Source organism: Hibiscus syriacus, unplaced genomic scaffold (genome assembly GCF_006381635.1).
Source record: "Hibiscus syriacus cultivar Baekdansim isolate YM2019G1 unplaced genomic scaffold, ASM638163v2 tig00111311_pilon, whole genome shotgun sequence".
Lineage (NCBI taxonomy): Eukaryota > Viridiplantae > Streptophyta > Magnoliopsida > Malvales > Malvaceae > Hibiscus > Hibiscus syriacus.
Genome location: NW_024063054.1, coordinates 214601 through 235623, shown reverse-complemented (window position 1 = coordinate 235623; position 21023 = coordinate 214601). Strand labels below are relative to the sequence as shown.

Below are 21023 nucleotides of genomic sequence, written 5' to 3'. Positions count from 1 at the left end.
AAACTTGTTAAGATTTTGATTCATGTGTTTTACATATACTCTATATCACATTTGAGCTAAAATTTAATATTAAAATTGATATCTACAACGATATAATTGATATAATACAAATATTAATATTTTGGAGACTCAATAAACCGTTTAATGGTTTAGAGGCTAATTCAAAATTTAAGCCTTAGTTTAGGAACATACCATGAAATTAATAATTAAAAGGAAAAATATGTGTTCATCTTTGGGTCATATTTTGTCGAGGCGTTTGCCTTTGGCATAATTTTAAAATTAGTCTCTAACATTTATCAAAATATCATTTTTGCCCATATATATATTTTTGAAGTATTTGGCCTCAACGTTTTATTTGGGCAAAAAGACCCCTCAATAAATGAAAATAGTTAGTTAACAAACAATTAACGCTTCAAAATATAGGCATTTTGACCTTAAAATGAAATGTTGAGACCAAAATACTCATGAAAAAAATAAGGGTCAAAATGACTATTCAATCAAATGTTAGGATTCTTTTTCTCCTAAAATAAAACATTAAAGTCCAAAATGAAAAAAAGTAATATAATCCATAATAACTATTTTGAAAATTATTGGGGACTAATTTTTACATTATACATTTGCCTTTTCCTATTATTTCTAAGATAATGTTTTAGTATGAATTTGTCGTTGATGAGAGTGTTGGGCCGTCACCCAAGTAAACAATGACCCAAGACTATAACAAGTCCAGCTACGACGTCGTTTGTAATGAAGTCAAAAAGTCAAACGACATTTTAGCAGTGCCCCAAGCCCTAAATCACCTCCAACTTCGAGGCCTGGTAGAAGCAGCAAACAGAGTTCGTTTCTCTCCCTCTCTTTCCCGCTTCCTTTGATTTAGGTTTCTCGCCTTTTGCCTCATGCTCTAGTTCTGTTCTCTCTTCTCAACATGAAGCTCGTCAGGTCATTTTCCCTTTCCCTCTTTAATCTCAACTCTTGATTAGCGAAATTTGTCTTCCCTTCGTGTGTAACAATTACGTGTAAAAAATTAAAAACAACTTGTTGGATCTCTTTAAAATGGCTTCGGTTTGAAAAACAATGTGCAGGTTTTTTGATGAAGTTGAACAATGAAACGGTGTCGATTGAGATCAAGAACGGCACCGTCGTTCATGGCACCATCACAGGTTCCTTTATTTTCGTTCTTGTCTCTCTTTTTTGCTTCGTTAGGGTTTAATGCTTTGTACCCAATTATAATCGTAGTTCCCACCTGAATTGTGTATTCAGCCGCTAGCATTTTGGTTGCATTACTATCTTTAAAAACTGAATAGATTTAGTTGTTCACGTGTTATTCCCCCACCCCTTGATCTAGAGGGTTTACAATTGGTAGTACCTAAAGACTCTCAATCATTTCTCTACAGTTGTTGGTGCTCGAACCCATGATCGCCAAAGATGACAACCGTCATTTTAACTATTGAGATCCCTGCTTCACGTGTTATATTAGATATTCATTAGGTATACCTTTTGAGATGAACTGGTTTTACTTTCAGTATGCTGTCGACTACTCAGCTTATTGATCAGTTTGCCTATGCGATGTATTACCATGAATGGGTTACTCATAATGGATGAAATTGGGTCAGTCAATCGCAGATTTTCTTTATGCAGTTAGCTGATTACTATATGCACAATTTTTCTTCCACCTTCTTGTTATTAGAGGACTTTGTGTAGTTTCATTTTGGAATCTGTATATTTTCTTTTAGTTCTTATTTTCTACTCTCTGTCTTGCCTGATTAGTTGAAGAGTCAAGTGACACCAGCGAATTCTTCTTGTCTATCTAGACCATGTCTATTGGTACCACATGGCAGTATCTAATTCTTGTTTTTCTCAAACAAATGCATTTTGACTAGATTCTTCTTGTCTATCTAAACCATGTCTATTGGTACATATCATATTAGGAATACATATTTTTCTTTTACGTCAACAGATCACTTTAGTTACTGTTCAATGTTATGACACAAACTTTGAACCCATTCTACTTCTGGATGCAATGATTTTCTTTGACATAACTGATCATGGTTTAGGACACTTTAAGCTATATGATGATTTCTATAGATGGAGAAATAATGTGATGATATCTCCCGGATGAAAAAAGTAATTTCTAAGACCATTATACTATGATACAATCGGGCAATATTTTTTTAATCAGGCAAAGATTAAACTATGATGCAAAATCACGTAGACATGTGTCTCTCTTTTGCTTGAAGTCAAGATTTCCTTTTATACAGCACATTTCACTGTAGTTAGTAATAGTTTTTTTTCCTTCTTTCTTTTGGTCTATCTACAATAGATTTAGTCTCCTACATTACTGGTCATCTTGCTCACAGATGTGCTGCCATGTCTCGTTCTTTCTTGTTTTGTATTATAAAAATATTCTCTCTGTGGTTCTTTTATTGGACATCGGTTTTGAGTTTTGACGTGAATATTAGGGATCAAAGACCAATAATTGTAGTGGTTTACTGATTATACATACACATTTTAGCATGCAATTTTTCTTGACCCATTGGATTTGCTGTGTTTGTTTTAGGTGTGGATGTCTGTATGAACACTCATTTGAAAACAGTGAAACTTACACTTAAGGGGGGAAATCCAGTGAGTTTGGATCACCTTAGCGTGAGGGGTAACAATACTATTATATCCTGCCAGACAGCTTAAATCTTGAGACATTGCTGGTTGAAGAGACACCAAGGGTGAAGCCTAAGAAGCCAACAGCTGGTATTGCCATTTCTTTCTGGCTTCATTTTACTTTGTTTCAATGTCCCTGTATAAACATGTTTTCTTATACCATTTATCTTTATATTGTATTTCCAAATTCAGGCAAGCCTTTGGGACGTGATCGGGGGAGTGGCCGTGGTCGAGGCCGTGGCCGTTAAATATGTTGCTCTAATTTCAAATTTTTGTGACAGCTGGATTTGTAGACAGCTTTGTTGTTGTGAGATTTTGTGGGCGATGTTACGGATTTAAAGGGATTGCATTGGAATTTTACTGTTGTGTGTGATTGCTTTATTAGCCTCGGTTGAATGGCTTAATCATGAATCCTGTGACTCTCAGCATCGGATGAGGCTTTAGCAGCCTTGGATTATTATATGATCCACGTGCTAACTAGGGATGGCAATGGGTCGGGTCGGGTCGGGTTTTTGGGCCACCCGACCCGACCCGAGAAGAAAGGGTTTTTCACCCGTGACCCGACCCGACCCGACGAAATTAAGGTTTCACCCGACCCGACCCGACCCGAAATAATAATAAAAAAAATTTATTCAATGAAAACAGTGACTTAATTGAAAAAAATTATATATGGAGGGACATTATTGTAATTATCCCTAAATATATAGGATAAAATTATATATATTTTTCGGGTCGGGTCGGGTCAGATTTTTTTCACCCTAAACCCGACCCGAACAGTACATTTAAAAAAACCCGACCCGACCCGACCCGAACCCAAATTTTTTTAAAAAAAATCCGACCCGATCGGGTCGGGTCGGGTCGGAACTCGTCGGATTCGGGTTGAGTTGCCATCCCTAGTGCTAACACAGTACTATACTCTTAGATTATCGTTTTTAATTCATTTAGGATAGGGTAATATCCATATCCAAACCATCAATATTAAAAGAAGGCTTAATACAAAAATAAGTGCTTAAAGAATGCTTTAAAAATATTGTGGTGCCTAAAAGATTTTTTTTTTGGTTAAAAATAGGTGTCTAAAGTTTTATATGTTACACTTTTAAGTGCATGCTAAAAAAAGTCGTTAAGTAACAAGTTTTATTTTCAATTTTTTTTTTAAATACAATGTTATTTTAAAAATATTTTTTAAAAATGGATGTGACATATGTTATTTAACGGTTTTTTTAACAGTAGACATCTAAAATGTAACGGAGAAAATTTTAGGCATTTATTTTTAGCGAAAAAATTCTTTAAACGCTAACAATTAATTATGAGTATAGTTTAGACACTTTTTTTTATATTAAGTCTTAAAAGATGCCAAAAAATGCAATTATGAAATGAAAACTATAAAATTGAGCTTCTAGTAAGTGGTTTCTTTCTTTCTTTTTGACTAAACCGGGTAAGCTAATTGTATAAGTTTTGGGTTGGGACTTGGGATTTATGAAATAGATTGAGTTAGAGAAGTTAATATCCATCACCAAATCATCATTATCTTGGTGATCCACAAAGCAATATAGTTCAACTATAACTAAGGGTGAATTCAATCGAATCCAGTTTAAAAAATTCTTACAGAAGCTTGCAAGTATAATTTTAGAGTTAATTGCATCATATGTCCCCAAATTGAGACTCTTATGTCAAATTAGTCCTTAAACTTTTAAACGTTTTAACTTCATCCTCAAAATATGAATCACATTCTAAATTAGTCTTTAAACTTTTGAACATTTCAATTTTATCCCCAAACTATGAATCTCATTGTAAATTAGTCCCTAAACTTTTAGATATTTCTATTTTATCCCTAAATTCATCCAAATATGTAATCCAATTCAACCATAGTTTAACCTAAATTTTATTTTTTTTCAAACATATAATAATAAACATGGCCTAATGATTTTATTAACAAGCAATGTGATTAGTATATACGTATAATTTAAGATAAAATTGAAATATTCAAAAAGCATGGGACTAATTTAGAATGAAGATCACAGCTCGAGGACGAAAATGAAATGTTCAAAAGTTTAAGAACTAATTTAGAATGATAGTCATAGTTTAAGGATGAAATTGAAATATTTAAAAATTTAGGTACTAATTTGAAATGAGGGTCATAGATTGGGTATGTAAGATTCAATTAACTCATAATTTTATATTAATTTTTTTAAAAAAATTTAAATAGATATATTTGTTTGAGTTTATTTTCAAGTTTAAATGAAATCATTTATAATGTTATGATATTGACCATTTTTAATTTAAACGACCCTCTCTAGTTATATATATGATATGTACTTATATTTCTTTGTATTCATTTTTACATGTGTAATTAAGATTTGTAATATAACTTAATAAATCAAATATCATTTAGAATTATATAATATATTTATAATTTTATTTTTAAATAATTTATCATGATAAAATAATTTGATGAAAATATAAAGGAGTCGCATAATTAATGAGAATAAAAAATTTACAAAGAGTAACACTTGGAGGACCAAATTAAATAAAATAAATAAATTGAGAGACTAAATTATAAAAAAATATAAAATTTATCATCAAAAAAGAGAAATTAAAGTTACATAAGTATTTTAAAGTGGTAGCGTAACATGGGGTTCAAATTTAATTGAAATAGACTTAAAACGAGATAGGAATTGAATAATCAAGGAATGATAGGGACTAATTGAAAAAAGTGAAAATTTATTGTCGAAAAGAGAAATTGAAGCTATATGGGTATTCTACGTTGGACTTGAAAGTATTTCCCCCTTCAATTTTGTTTCGATTGTGGATATCAGGCATAAAGATAAAGCAATCTGCTCAAAAGTACTGTGGGCATTCCGGATGCAAATGGATCCAATAGTTGGTTTCACAATTGCCCGTTCCGGATCGATCTTCTTAATTATACAGCCAGAGACGATGATAGTGAAGGCCAGGTTACCCTCTCGGTTTCCGATGGTCTGCCGCCGATTACCTCCTTGGAAAAGGAAAGGAAAAACGGAAAGCTTTGGAAGGAACTCCGAGACGGCCTCCGCCTTAGTTGGATCGTTGTGAACAGGAAAATTAAGCAAGCCGCCAATCTTGCGAGCTGGAGCCCTCTCGGCGGACAGAGACATTGGCCAACAGGCGAGGATTTCGTGATAAGGTTCGGGTCTGTTCTTCCTGCCAAAGACATCCTCCCATGTCAAGTAGTAGAGTGCATTCTTATAATGAAGTTCAGAGTCGTACACACCGAAGGCAACGGCGTGGAGATGACTCTGAAATTGACGGAGCTAAGCATGCAGCTGGCAAACATGGAAGGTGCACACGTTAACGGACGGAACAGTTTGCTTATTCTCAAGGAAGCGCTAAGCTGTCGTCGGAGCAAAAACTACAGCGAAGTTGTGGAATCGTGTCATCTGTACTCGAAAGTGCAGAGCGAGTTAAAAGAGGAAAAGATGAGGAACGAAAGCAGGTTAGATAGACTTTGTATATTGAGCGGCATTGTTGCTTTTGCCACGTTTTGGTATTACATATTGTAAATGTAGATGCTCTTCTTGAATTTAACCACCTTTCCTATGCATAATAACAGAAAGAATGTAACAACAATGAACATCTTGTAGTTAAAAACGAACAAAAAAAAATCCAACAATCTCACCGACAACAGTGAACAATAAAAGAAAACCTGTTAATCAATGATTTTGACATCTACTTTTCATTTCCTTGTAGATGAAGGGATCAGCAAGCAAGGTGTCCTTATAGCACAAAACTTGATGCTTGTTCTTGTAAATAACATATTACATATGTTTTTTTTAACTTTATGAGGTAAAAGATGTATAGATTACAACTTCACAGGACTTAAAAGTAAAATGATACACGTAGATTTCTCCAAGAAATCCAAGAAGTTCCTCCTCGACCCTTTTCTGGGTGATCTTGGCTTCATTTTAGTCCTTTGTCTCTTCATTGGGGGCTTCTTTTACTTGGATTACCGGGCCGTCCTCAACCTGGGCTTTCCTTTGTTTGGACTTGGTGGCACTCCATCGTCACCGTCAGAAAGTTCAGAAGCAATAGATAAGGCACCATCAGCAACGGTAAATGTGAATGGACGGCTGGGATTCCTAGATGAAGGTGGAGATTTATGTGACATTTATGATGGTCAATGGGTCTGGGATGATAACTACCCTCTTTATAAGAGCCTAGATTGGCCTTTTGTGATATTGGATTACACGTTTGGATGAAATTAGAAGATCTAAAGTTTAGGGATCAATTTAAAATGAGATTCATAGTTTGGAGATGAAATTCGAATGTTCAGAAGTTTAAGGACTAATTTATAATGAGAGCCATATTTTTGACGATGAAATTGAAATGTTTAAAAGTTAAAGAATAATTTAAATGAAAGTCATAATTTAGGGGCAGATGATACAATTAACTATATTATTGAAATAAAATATAAATATATAATTAATAAAAGAAATTGAATTTCAAAATGTTTTCCAATGAAAATAAGTGGAGCTCATGTTTTAATAAAGATAAAAACATAAATACACTCATGGATGCAAAGTTGAAAATAAAAAATAAAAAAATTAACTTTTGATATTGATTTGATGCCACGCGGTTTTCACGTCACCGACTGTTTTTGGTGAGGAATTTCGCTTTTATTTAATGTTTTTTTTTTTTTACATTTAAGGCATCCTGAATTTATATCGGATTTAAATTATTATTTTTTTAATTATTGTTTAAAAAATATAAGAAGGAAAATTGTTTTTATGTATGACTAGTGAACGAGGACCAACTATGTTGACGATGGGAGGGTTATCGCTCCCAACTGTTTTGGCTTAATTGTACTTTAAGCTCTAATCGTTATGAAATTAATAAAATTAGATCATGTCTTTAGTTTTTTATTTAATTATTTCTGGGTAAAGTGTATGAGTGGTTTCCTGATAATAGAGTGTTTCTTTATCAAGTCTCGTTATTATTAAAAGTTATAAAATAATCCTCCGACTATAGGTTATTGTTTTGTGAGTCTCTCAACTATTAAAAGTTACAAAATGGTCACCCGACTATTCATATTTTTTTAAATTCGTCCTTTTCCATTACAAAATCGGCGGTCAACTGAGTTGGATGTTAACTTGTTGACTGTGATATGATAAAATATGATCATAAAATCGTTTGAGCTGTAATTTGTGGATCAACTCTCAATTTACATTATATCGTCGAGCTAATCCTTGAAACATTATGTCGTTGAGCCAGTACTGGGAAGCAATGGGTACCAATAAACATCATTACAATATGATTTTAACTTATCTCAGTCATTATGTTAACGTCCAACTCATACGATCGTCAATTTAACAGAAAAGATGAGTGTGGAACATATGAATAATCAAATGTCCATTTTATAACTTTTAATAGTCGAGAAACCATTTTATAATTTTTAATAATCATAAACTCAACACAATATCGCAGTCGGAGACTATTTTTATATTTTACCCCTATTTTCTAAAAAAAAACTACCATTTTTAAAAATGCACAACTTAAAGTTTTATCCAATTTTTTTGTTTTTTGTTGAGTACACGTTATTTGTGAATTATCGTATAATGGCATTGAAGTTCAGCGTTTCCCACATTGAAAGATTTGTTTACTTTGGTAGCTTTTAAAAAAGATATATGATGTGTGAGATTTTGATGTTTAGTTATATAAATGTAAATAGTAATGAATAGATAAATAAATATTTAAAATAAAACATATAACTATATGAATAGTGTAATAATTAATTAGTGGTAATGGAAATAAAACATTTAACTATACGAATAGTGGCATTGAAGTTTAGGGGCCTAAATTTAATTAATAATAATTTAAAGACATTAATCCGTAGAATTCAATTAAGTCAAATGTGTGAATAATTCACTCAATTATGACCTTTAGACATACCAATTCATATTTGAAGATCATATTATATCTTACACATCTATTAGGGAGTAGGTACCAATATTATTAAATGAGTATCAATAGTGAATATTAGAAAATAAAATATCGATGATGATTTATGTAGTATCAATAATTCGATTTGGTATTGATATTTCTTGATTATTAAAAATATCGAATCTTATTTTAGTACGATACCATTCGATATGACAATGTACAATATTAATAGTAAACTTCATATCGATACTAAAATAACATTAGAATTTTGCTCTAGTATCATTTATGCCTTGTACAGAATCAGGGATGGCAACGGGTCGGGTTATAGTTGGATTTTGGTCAACTCGAGTCGTTCCGAAAATATGTACCCTCCATGTGAACCCAATCCGACTTGAAATTTTTATATCATCCATCCGATCCGACTCGACCCACCCCATTATAAAATAAGGACTTAACTAAAAGATAATAATTTTTTTAAAGAAAATTACATTATTATCCTCAGGTCGAGTCAGAGTTTTTTGTCATCTTCCAACCGACCTGACCTCACCCCTTAAAAAATTGACCCGATCCGACCATGATTTTTTTAGAAAAGAAATCCGACCATATCAAATCAAGTCGGATCGGAACATATCAAATTCGGGTTGAATTGACATCCCTATACCGATACCAAATATATCATTTAGTCATTTGCGCCTACTAAATATGCTTAAACTTAAATCAAACATACCATATCTCAAATTCAACCTAAACCATACTTATTAACCCGTGATATCACTTCATAACATCCATTTAACATAGAATTTATTTATTCACTCAATGTCATTTTTTAGCAATTGGCGTTCATATATACAATGGCGGATCTAGAAATATTTTTGAGGTGTGCACGTATATGTTAATAACATAAAAATTTTATATGAGATAAGTACATATAAAGTTTCAGGGTGGACATCATTAATTAAATAGACAATTAACTAAAGAAAATTTAAATTTCAGAATGGATACGTGCCCACCTTAACTATACATTGGATCCGCGGAGTGCATAATTATTTCAATTTAATCCTTAATCAAAAGTAGCCTTGATTCCTTTCTAATTCCCATTAATTGAATTAAATCTTTAATTAGATTTCATAATTCCAGATTTAATATTTTGGTATTTCAAATTAGCATCAACATCTTTCCTTTTCTTTTATTGGAGATTTGATAAAGCTTATCATAAAACTAAAAGAGACAAAATGAAGAATATTAAAGAGAAATGAGATGAGAGAATCACAGCATCACACATGATATACTCTTATTTATATACAGAAATTAGACTCTACATATTTCTAATACACGATAGAATTACAAAGAGATGAAAGATGAAATTAGACTCTACTTATTTGTATTACATAATAGAAATGCAAATAATTTATTTGTTATTATATTCATGCACTCATTTTAATATAGTATTAATAATGATATTTTTATACTTCCACCTAATATCAATGTCACCGATATCGTTACGCTGATCCATAAAAATTAATGATAGTTTATGGATTGGGTGGAGACTGGAGTTTTCCAATTTCCAAAGCCTCGAAATCAAACAGCGGATCTTAGTCTGGGTCCGCCAATGATGTAAACAGCCAAGAATACACGCACGTAAGCCAAGGGCTCTCACCTAACAAATTTAGGACACACCCTCCCTCCCCCGTAATATCTTATCTTGTCAGCTTTCATTCAACTGGCTGGTAGACCGACCAGTCAAATCTTGTTAATCATATAACACTGATGAACCCTAACTAACTACATTTTTTAATATTTTTTTCGTTTCTTTGTGAAATTTATAGTACAAGTTCACATACATCAATCTCTAAGCTAAAACGACCCTTCAATATATATATATATATATATATATATATATTGTGTTTTCCTTTCTGATCTGCAACTTCCTTGTTCCTGTCTTCCTTTGTTGTTTGCTTTTTGCTTCTTTTTTAATTTTTGAGTTGGGGCTAAAGGGTTTTTGTGATTTTCAGCTACAGAAGATGATAGGATGATTTGGTGATTCTGCTTCTTTCTGTTTCTTTACTAATCCGTATACCCTTCAAGGGATTTTTTCCCCTTATTTTTCATCGTTGGTGACGTTAATATTGTTCAGCTCAAATTTGAAAGTAGAGTGAATGGCTGTGCAGCCTAGTAACAGGCTTCGGAATATATTGCAGACGGCGGTGCAATCAGTTCAATGGACGTACAGTATTTTCTGGCAAATTTGTCCCCAACAAGGGTGAACTTCTTCTTCTTCTTCTTCTTCTTCTTCTTCTTTACTATTTCTGAAATACCAACTAATTCAGTACCTTTGGTTATAATGACGGAATCGAGTCTGTTTTAATTAGGATCTTAGTATGGTCAGACGGATACTACAATGGAGCAATCAAGACACGGAAGACAGTGCAACCGATGGAGGTTACTTCGGAAGAGGCATCCTTGCAAAGGAGCCAACAGCTTAGAGAATTATACGACTCATTATCGGCCGGAGAGATGAACCAGCCGATCCGGCGACCATGCGCAGCGTTGTCGCCGGAGGACTTAACAGAATCCGAGTGGTTCTATTTGATGTGCGTCTCATTCTCTTTTCCTCCTGGAGTAGGGCGAGTTCACGTTCTTCCACTATTTACTTTTGTGCTCAGTCAGTACTATCCTTTTCTGCCCTCCATTAACCTCAGTGCTGGAATCTGCCAGCAAAAGCAGAAAAAGAAGAAGAAAAGAAAGTTGAGTGGGATCATCTTTTTTGTTGTAAACTCTCTGTCATGCTTTCTTATTTCCACTCCAAGATATTAGGACATTTATCATATTCATCACACAATTCAATATTTTTCTTCTTCTCCTTCCTATTGAATAATTTAATGGTGCAGCTTGCTTCATCATTCAGTGTAAGAAAATGGGGTTTGTCTCCGCGGGGCTCTAGTTCACTGCAACAGTGATCTTCACCCGTTAACCGTGAATTTACCAATGAATTTTTACTAGACAAGAGGTTAGGTAAGAGTCATTAATGTCGTTGTCCGGTTCATGTTGTTGGGGCTAGCGAGATTCTTTTTTCTCGCCTTTGCAGTTTCAATTTGTCTTTTGACAACTTTGATTGGAAAACTAAAGAGGCTGACGAGGAGTATATCCCACTATGCATTTTTCTCCCAAAAACCGCTGTCGAGACGCTTGAAATGGGTCTAATGAGTGGGTGTTAAATGGATATTGCTGGTTCACTGTCATAGCATTTTTTTCCACAATCGGAGATGCTGCTACTTAGAACAACAAGTATTTAGGTAGCACTGTGGCATGTACATAGCATTCAGTAATTAATGACAAAGGATGATCATGTTCTAAACTCTTGACTACTGAATGTCTTGATTAGATTATTGTGTTTAATTGCTGTATATTAAAATCATATTGTGTTTGAATTGTTCACATGGGATTTGATAAATATGGTGTAGGTTACCAGGAAAGGCATATGCAAGGAGGCATCATGTATGGCTTGCAGGTGCAAATGAGGTTGACAGTAAAACATTTTCAAGAGCAATTCTTGCTAAGGTATTATCTTGACATTGCCTTTTTCATTGTATAATTTTAATTAATATAGACATGTCTATTCTTAATTCAACTAATTAGTCTTCCTTGTTTGTCAACATAAATAAAAACGGTGCCGTACGGTTGAAATAGAGTGCTCGTATACAGGTATATGTATATATACTTATACTTTTGAATCTATGCTGATTAAAATTCTTGTTATTTAATTTACTTCTGGATTATTGTTGTAGACTGTGCTTTGCATTCCTCTCCTTGATGGTGTTCTTGAACTCGGCTCCACTAAAAAGGTCATGAAAGTTGCCTGTTTTTATTTGCTTCACTAGTAAAAAAACAAAAAGGAAGTATATGATAACGAAGGGACTTTGCTCATGCAACCAATTGCATTTCAGGTTCAAGAGGATGTAGAATTAGTTCAACATGTCAAAACCCTCTTCACGGATCATGATCATAACCCGAATCCTCCTCCCCTGAAGCCCGCTCTCTCCAAACACTCCACCTCGGTCGCCTACACTCGCTTCCACTCTCCTGTCCTTCCTCCTATGCACGCAGGTCTAAACCCTAACCTAGAGGACGATGATGAAGAAGATGAAAATGATGATGATGAAGACGATGGAAAACCCGAATCGGACGACTCGGAAACGGATCGAAATAGAAACATACAAACCGTAGCAGCTGAGAGAAGCGAGATGATGCAGTTTGAAATGTCAGAAGAAATCCGCCTAGGGTCACCAGACGATGCATCAAATAACTTGGACACAGCTTTTCACATGCTGGCCGTAAGTCGAAATGGTAACCAGCAAGCCGACCAGCAGCGGCGAGCGGACTCGTTTAGAGATGAGTCGAGTCGGGAGTGGCAAATGCTTCAACAGTCAACAAACAGTGGCCTTCAGTCACGTTTTTCCGGTAAAAATGTACTTTTGAGACTCCATGAATCCTTTTAAAATATCTTCCCTGGGTGTAAAATTTAGTACGAATTATTAGCTACAGGGATAATAAATAGCTTGAAAATTATGTTTCCCAGTCAATGCAATGGCAGGGGCCATTCACAATGTGGGCATGTTGGGGAAACGTGTGTCCTAATAAAGACAGTTTCTTGAGCAGAAACAAATGATGCTTGCCTGTAATCAGTCTTCTTCTCAGTGCTTTGGGTGGGATCTGCCTTTATTGTCTGCAAGCTGCCGAATCACTATTTATATAGCACATGGTTTTTTTTTCTGTACGAACCAGTGACTGCCTCTCATTTATTTGTTTTAAAAAAGAGTACAAAGAAAGAAGAATTCCATCAAAAATATATTTTAATATTTTTATAAATATATTTTAATATTTTTATAAATATATTTTAATATTTTTATAAATATATTATTTGATATTTGAGTATTTTGTAGGGTCACGGTCACTGGATAGACTACAACAAGAAAACACTCACTATACTCGGACCGTGTCCAACGTCCTTGAAGGCCAACCAATCCGTTGGACGGACTCATCCTCAACCGGTTGTCCAACCAGCTCAATCCAATCAGCGTTTTACAAGTGGACAAACAACCACCAATTCCAAGTGGCCGTCGAAGGCACGTCACAGTGTCTCCTCAAGTACATTCTGTTCAGCGTTCCGTACCTCCATGGCAAGTACCGAGACGAGAACTCTCCCAAGATACGTGACACTGACGGTGGCACCAGGTTCAGCAAGGGGTTCCCACAGGAGGAGCTCGGCGCCAACCATGTACAGGCGGAGAGGAGGCGACGCGAGAAGCTCAACGAACGCTTCATTATCTTAAAGTCTTTGGTTCTATTCGTTACCAAAATGGATAAAGCTTCCATATTGGGGGACACCATTGAGTACGTTAAGCAGTTACGTAAAAGGGTCGAAGAACTTGAAAAACAAAGCAAGGGAATAGAAACCGACAACCAACGGCCGAGATCAGCAGATTCGCTGAACAGAACGAGTAGTTTGAAGGAGCTAAGAAGTGGAGTAACAGTGTCGGAAAGGGCACGGTCATTGGATCCAGAACCAAGGCCAGGGCGGGATAAAAGGAAGATGAGAAAAGTTCAAGGGGGCGGAGGTGAAGCTAAGCCGATGACGGTTGATTCAACGCAGCAGGAGCCGACGGTGGAGGTGTCTATAATAGAAAGCGATGCATTGTTGGAGTTGCAATGCGGGTATAGGGAAGGTTTGTTGCTTGATATAATGAAGCTGTTAAGGGAAGAGCTTCGGATTGAGATAACCGCTGTTCAGTCTTTTTTGAATAATGGTGCGCTCGTAGCTGAGTTGACAGCCAAGGTAAATACCTCACCAATTTAATTAATGATCATTGCCAATGGTTTCTTATTTCTTTAGGTGGGAATTAGACTGACAGTTTGTATGGCAATGGTAATTGAAATGGCAGGTGAAGGATAATGTAAACGCCAAGAAAGTAAGCATAAAGGAGGTGAAGAGGGCCATAAATCAAATAATACATTCATTCTAAAGGAACCCTTTCTGGAGTCCAATTATGTTTGTCCGAATCTAATTATTGATTTTAATATAAATGATATAACAGAACAGTGTAAAAAGATTTCCTTACTTTAGTTAGGAAGTGGGAATGGGAATGATATTACGAGGTTGAGCTACAGTAATTCCTTCCACCTACAAACAAACCTGTTCATGTACAGCAGGGTGAATAACTAACACAAACCGCTTACAACAGGAATAACAAATACTGATTTCGAATAACACAAATTTTTTGGCTCAACTCGACTCGACTCAACTCAATCGAACGCTCATCCCTAGAAAGAATACTTCCTTCCATGTGGCACAACCATAAAATTTCTTCCCCTTTGCTCCAATGAGAGCTGAAGCGCCAATCCACAGTAACATTGAACAACATTTCCCCGATATTGATTTTGAACTTCCAATAGACATGTTTCCATGTAAAATTAAAGAAAAAGAGTCACAATTTTTTTAATGATAAAAGCAAGAATTTAAGAGAAGAAATTCTCGTGTTGAAGAAACCTATTGTTTTAGAGAAAACTATCATGAATAATGAGATAATCTAGGATTTGGCTTGAAAGGCTAATAAAGGGAATAATGGAGAAAACCGGTTCAAGACAATTATTTTATCTATTTTTTATTATTTAAAAATATTTTATTTTCTTTTTAATGTTTTTTTTAAAAAAAATTAAATTCTGAAGAAGAAACAATAACGACGAGGCGTGTTCTGATTGGTCCAAGATTTTTTTAAAAGGTGTTAACAATTTGGGTCAAACGGGTAACGATTTATAGTTGGGGGCAAAACGTTCTAAAAAATACTTTAGGGGGAAACTCGGTAAAAAGTTATAGTTCAGGGGGCAAAGATGTATTTAAACCATAAATAAATGAAGAACAGTAGTGGACCAAGAGTTGGCCCTCTGACTCCCAAGTAGGCCGTGGAAATCTGTCCATTCTATTCTTATTGCCAATTCAAATCAGCATCGTGGTTAATGCAAAGATTATCGGAATGGACGGCCGCGATATTCGATGCTCAACATATCAAAGTACTCACAGAAACGGAGGACTCGAAAAAAATCAAATAACATCAAAATTAAAAAAGAACCGATAGAAGTAGAAATTAAAGGCCATAAACATTAGAGACACGATATTGAAAATTTTGACAAAATACAAAGATGCATTTACATCATTACTCATTTAAAAATCAAATCAAATCGATTTTATAGGAAAATAAAAAGAGTGACCCACCAAATTCTAATCGGTTTATTGGGTAATCGCTTTAAGTTGATTGGTCACACATGGTTCAAATTCGAGTCGAATGTGAAGTAGAAAAATTCCTAGTGTATGCTTTTCAAGATTGGGAGTAATCTATGCTTTTAAAAGTCAACTGTGAAAATAATAATGGTAATATAATTGAGTAGCATTTGTTGAGTTTATCAACCACGACAACAACGGTAAATCTTTAGTTCGTAATGTCATGCACCATGATTTGCCATTGCTAGGTTTTTACGAACTTACAAGTTCCACAGTGAAAATGCTTGAATCGCATGCTTATTTTCAAACTCAAAAGCATCTGTTACAGCTTGCATGAAAACTTTGTTGTTTTAAGAAGACGTAAAAATTTTGCTGTATTCTGTTTTCTGTGGAATATTTAAGAGAAACTTTGGAATGTGACCAGGGTTAAGACATAAGATTCGAAATCCCTCAAGGGTTTGAACAGTTAAAAGCGACGTAAACTGGATCAGGCCGGTGACTTGGGTGCCAGCAACGGCTTTGTCTATATACAAAAATTGTTGCAATCAAATGTATGTGGAGAGCAATGAAGTAGAACACGTAAGCAGAGTGGAAAACCACAAAAACTAATGGGGGGGGGGTATCCAGTTCTTCACGATCGCTCAATGAGGCCTGAGAAATATGCGGCATCTTAGAATATGATACTGAATTTAGATTTATTTCCAAGGAAACATAGATTCTCTTTATATTAAAAATTAATGAATAAAAGAAGAGGATGGGATATTAACTCGTGTGGTGCATTTTCGGGAATATCATATATTTTGCCTTGTCAGTTGTCACCCGTATAGGGCCGGAGACAACTCGATCTTAGCTATATTTCCATAGCAGAGAAAAAGAAACAAAACGTCGTGAGTTGATTGGTCAATTTTGAGAGGGGATGTATGGTTTTCTTTTCGCTGTCCAAATATGGTTGGGTGGATCCTGGGCAGAGTGGTGGGGTTCACGTTCGTGCGCCTTGCCTTTGTTTGAAGAAGAAAAAGCCTAAACCCCCAAAGCTAACTCCTCCCCTATTTCCATACTGTTTTGTTTGATTTTAAAGACCAAGTGCATGGAAATTGCTGAGCAGTTGGGAATTTGAAGGAAAATCTGAAACCATAAGTAAAACTAAAGAACCAACATTATCACATTCAACCAAAAAAAAAAAAAACTGCTTCTGCTGGGTTAGGTTGAATAAACCAACCCACAGGACAGGACCACCCAGCTGACATCTCCGTACACCTTGAATTCTTTTCAAGTAGGTAAAGTTTCTGACTTTTTCTACCACTAATACAATCTAAGTTATATAGAATTTGAAAATATTCAGGGTACTGGGTTATGTTGCTTTTTGCATGTTGAGTAATCTCCGCAAGCTGCACCCCTTGAAAAGAAAGGTAAATGAGGGTCAAATTTTTCCAACTCTTGCCTAGCTAAGTAGAGGTAAATCTTTATCGTCATTCAATTAATCATCTTTTTTTAGGCCAACATATATGATATTACTTTGTTGTCCCATGTGACAGTAAAAAGAAATATGTGGAGACATGCTGATTACCTCAAGATTTCACTTGCTTGTGGGTGTGATATGGTGAGAGAATATATATTGAGTGTGATTAAAGGAACCAAGGTTCTCAAAGCACATGATCGATGTCAAGCCACAATGATGCATTTTTGCACAACTAACATTTGACCAAATTCAGCATTCACAGTCTTACAAAAAAAAATCGTACCTTAACCCAAATTGCACTGTGGGACACTGCCCTTCTCTTTTAAGGGGTGTCATCACCCCTTCTTTCTCTGGACCCAATGCATACCAATCAATTTTCTAGCCTTTAAGCCTTTGCCAATTGCCCGTATCCCAAAAGTTACCTTTTGTATATAGTGCCCTTCAAGGAAACGATCCCCCTTTTTTTTATTGCTGCAGTACACATTTCATTTTCAACATCCATCGTTGATTCTTTTCATGATCTTCCGTTTTCATTACACTCAAACGTGAAGTCCAATTCTCTTTCGAACCGATGGGTTCGGACTAGTCGGATTTTGTGATATGTAGCTAGAGAATTGTGGGGTCGTTTATTGTCTTTCACATGATAACGGAGAAGACACATCTCATGGATCTCTGATCCATCATCATCAATGGCGTTGGAACGAAGTTTGAACTGATTGGAATACAGGGGAAGCTGCATCGCACATGGATGATCATGTGTGATCAGCCAATCAGTTGCCTGTTGTCTTTGGTTGGCCCCAGAACTCAACTTTTTACAAATACCTAGAGAATTTATTTATTTTATATTAACATATATATATATATATTTGATTTATTAATTGATTAATTCGAATTAAGAATAAAATTTTGAAAAGTTAAGAGTCTAGTAATATTATTTTCCCACGCCTCCCATTTCCTCCCTCTCTTTTTATAGTGACATTGTAGACACTCATTTTCGTCCATATTTTTATTATTGTATATATATATATATATATATATATATATATATATTATAGTTTGTAAACGGTTTGAAAATACGTATATAATATATAGTTTCTAAAAACATTTTAAAAATGTATATAATATATGGTTTTTAAAACACTTGAAAACTATATAATATATAGTTTTTAAAATATTTTAGGAAAATATATAATATATAGTTTTTAAAATCATTTTTGGAAAACTTATATAATATATAGTTTTTAAAAATATTTTTTGAAATTTATATAATATATAGTTTTTAAAAACATTTTTGAAAACTTATATAAAATATAATTTTTGAAAACATTTTAAGAAAATCATATAGTTTTTAAAAAAGTATTTTTTTTGAAAATTATATAGTTTTTTAAAAAACATTTTTTAAAATTTATATATAATATGAAGTTTTTAAAAAAGAAACGTTTTAAAAAATTATATTATATAGTTTTTTTAATATAATTATTTATTATTTATTTATTATTGTTATTTATTATTATTATTATTATTTATTATTTCTTATCCATTTATTTTTTTGTTCAGGGTCTAAAATAAGGTCCAAGATAACGGGGCCTGAAACAACCCAAAAGTCCTACGAAATGGTCTAGTAACCAGATGATGTTTAGGGTTTGAAAACCCTAAAGTCAAGGCACCGCGTAGCAAGGTCAAGGGTCACGTGAAACGGTCGGACGTCGGCCGAGGATCCCGGGACTGAACCATCCCGGGATTTCAGCAGCAATGCCCCGAACAAAACGGAACAACCCGGGGTACTGGTTCACCGAGCAGGGTATAAATACCCCGGGGACTCAACGATCAGAGGGGACCATCAACAGTAAACCGAGAGTTCTAACCAACAACGAGCAAAAACAAATCCAGTAAACCTCAAACCGAGGCCAAAACCATAACCAAATAACACCGATAAACACAAATAGCCAACAAGAACACCATCACAGAGAGACCACACAGTACCCAAAAAACCATCAACACAACAACATCGACCAATAGTAAGACCGAGGACATCACCAACACAATAAACAGAACCCACGACCAACAAGAAAAACAACAACAGAGCATAAAAAGAAACCAAAGGCGAAGCCTTTTCTCACCAAAACCAACAAAGAACATCATCGGAGGAAAGGCGTCGGAAAGCGAAGCGTTCCCTTAAAAAAGGTGAAAACCCGAGGCTTGCATGTTAGATCTACGTCGAGTATGGGGTTTTTTGGGAGTTTGAGGGTTATTTTTGGAGTCACGGTGTGGAAAGGGTCTATTTAGGTTGAGTTGGGGTTTTTTCGGCCGCCGTCTCCGGCGGTCGGTCGACGCGGAGGAGTGGCCACTTGACGGTGGTCGGGTTACCACCGGATTAGAGAGAGATGAGAGAAATTTCTTTCTCTCATTTTGTAGAGAGAGACCGAAAATGTAAAAATGAGAGAGCTTTGGCCTTAAACGCCGGTTGGGAGATATAAATACCCTCCCCAAAATGACGTAGTTTTGGGGAGGGGTCGATGCATAATTTTAAAATCTGGTAAACCCCTTTTTAGGGCCTATAACTCTCAGATTTTACATTTCAGTCACTGAAATCAATTTTTGATATCTGTTTTAATTTCACCTCTGTATTTTCAATTCATTCAATTTAGTCCTTTTAATTTTTCAACTGTCCATTGTCTCGATTTATTTATTATCATTTGTTTAATCTTTTTAATTTATATATATATATATATTGTTTTATTTCGTTTTTTCTTTTTTATTTATTTTCCTTTTTATTTATTCTGCATTTGTTTTCCTTTTGATTTATCTTTTCATTTCCTTTTTATTTTTTCCTTTCTATTTCTATTTTTACTTTTACATTTTCTTTTTCTTTCTTTTGATTTACTTAATATATTTTTTTTGTTTTATATTATTTTCCCTTTTGATTTATTTAATTATCATTATTTTTTTCTTTTGTTTTTATCTTATTTTGTTCTTATGTTTTTTCTTTATTTAAATATTTTTTCTAACATTTTCGGCCCCTTTTTTAGATGAATTCCGATCAATGGTAAGTAATTCGAATCGAATGTTTTAAATTTTAATTTAATTTTTAATTTTCGCAACTAAGACAATCGGTAATATAATTGGTACTGAAAGAGAGGTTCAAGGGTGCTAATCCTTCATTGACTGTAACCGACTCCCGAACCCCACACGTTTCTGGTACAACACAGATCAGGTAAGATGGTGTCCGACCCACCTAAATTCGTTTTAAAATGGTCGGTGGCGACTCTAACCCAATTCTTTCAAGTCGAAGCCCAATTCCGAGGTTCAACCGAAAGACGGTTCCGACAGCTTGGCGACTCCACTAGGGATCTTTAAGTGAGTCAGGCCAGAATTAATTTTCGGTTGTCTTTTTATGCGAAAATAGTAAATTTGAATTTAAATTTATTTATTCGATTCAAATTATTTACCTTTGATTATTTTTCAAATAAATAGTTGTACTGACGCTTTTTAATGATTTCATATTTTTCAAAAAATTTCATCTCAGGCTCTATACCCGAGCTCCAAACCCTTTTAAGTGGGGGTGAAAGCGACACATTCGTGTGAATTTATTCACCGTATGGGCCTAGCAAGTAACCTTCATGATTCATATACCTTATGCCTTCGTGTGAATTTATTCTCCGTATGGGCATAAGGGATTGTATCCTTTCGAGTTTAACTTAGTCCACACAAGCCTGTGATGGG

The 21023-nt window shown here is 34.6% G+C and overlaps 1 protein-coding gene and 2 pseudogenes across 2 annotated transcripts; all 3 read left to right on the top strand.

The window, feature by feature from the left end:
- The first annotated feature begins 842 nt into the window (after positions 1 to 842).
- LOC120158362 lies at positions 843 to 2900 on the top strand (annotated as a pseudogene).
- Positions 2901 to 5282: 2382 nt separating this feature from the next.
- LOC120158403 lies at positions 5283 to 6228 on the top strand (annotated as a pseudogene).
- A 4315-nt stretch (positions 6229 to 10543) lies between these two features.
- Positions 10544 to 14690, top strand: LOC120158345 (transcription factor BHLH42-like). 2 transcript variants are annotated; one of them, XM_039169214.1, is made up of 10 exons: positions 10544 to 10572; positions 10708 to 10828; positions 10938 to 11192; positions 12030 to 12126; positions 12256 to 12270; positions 12354 to 12410; positions 12513 to 13026; positions 13509 to 14163; positions 14194 to 14401; positions 14508 to 14690. In XM_039169214.1, the coding sequence occupies exons 2-10, from the start codon at positions 10725 to 10727 to the stop codon at positions 14586 to 14588; spliced, it is 1986 nt and encodes a 661-aa protein (XP_039025145.1). In that variant the 5' UTR covers positions 10544 to 10572; positions 10708 to 10724; the 3' UTR covers positions 14589 to 14690. The 2 variants fall into 2 exon arrangements, with proteins under 2 accessions (XP_039025145.1, XP_039025144.1); XM_039169213.1 differs by having other exon boundaries at positions 13509 to 14401.
- Positions 14691 to 21023: the final 6333 nt, after the last annotated feature.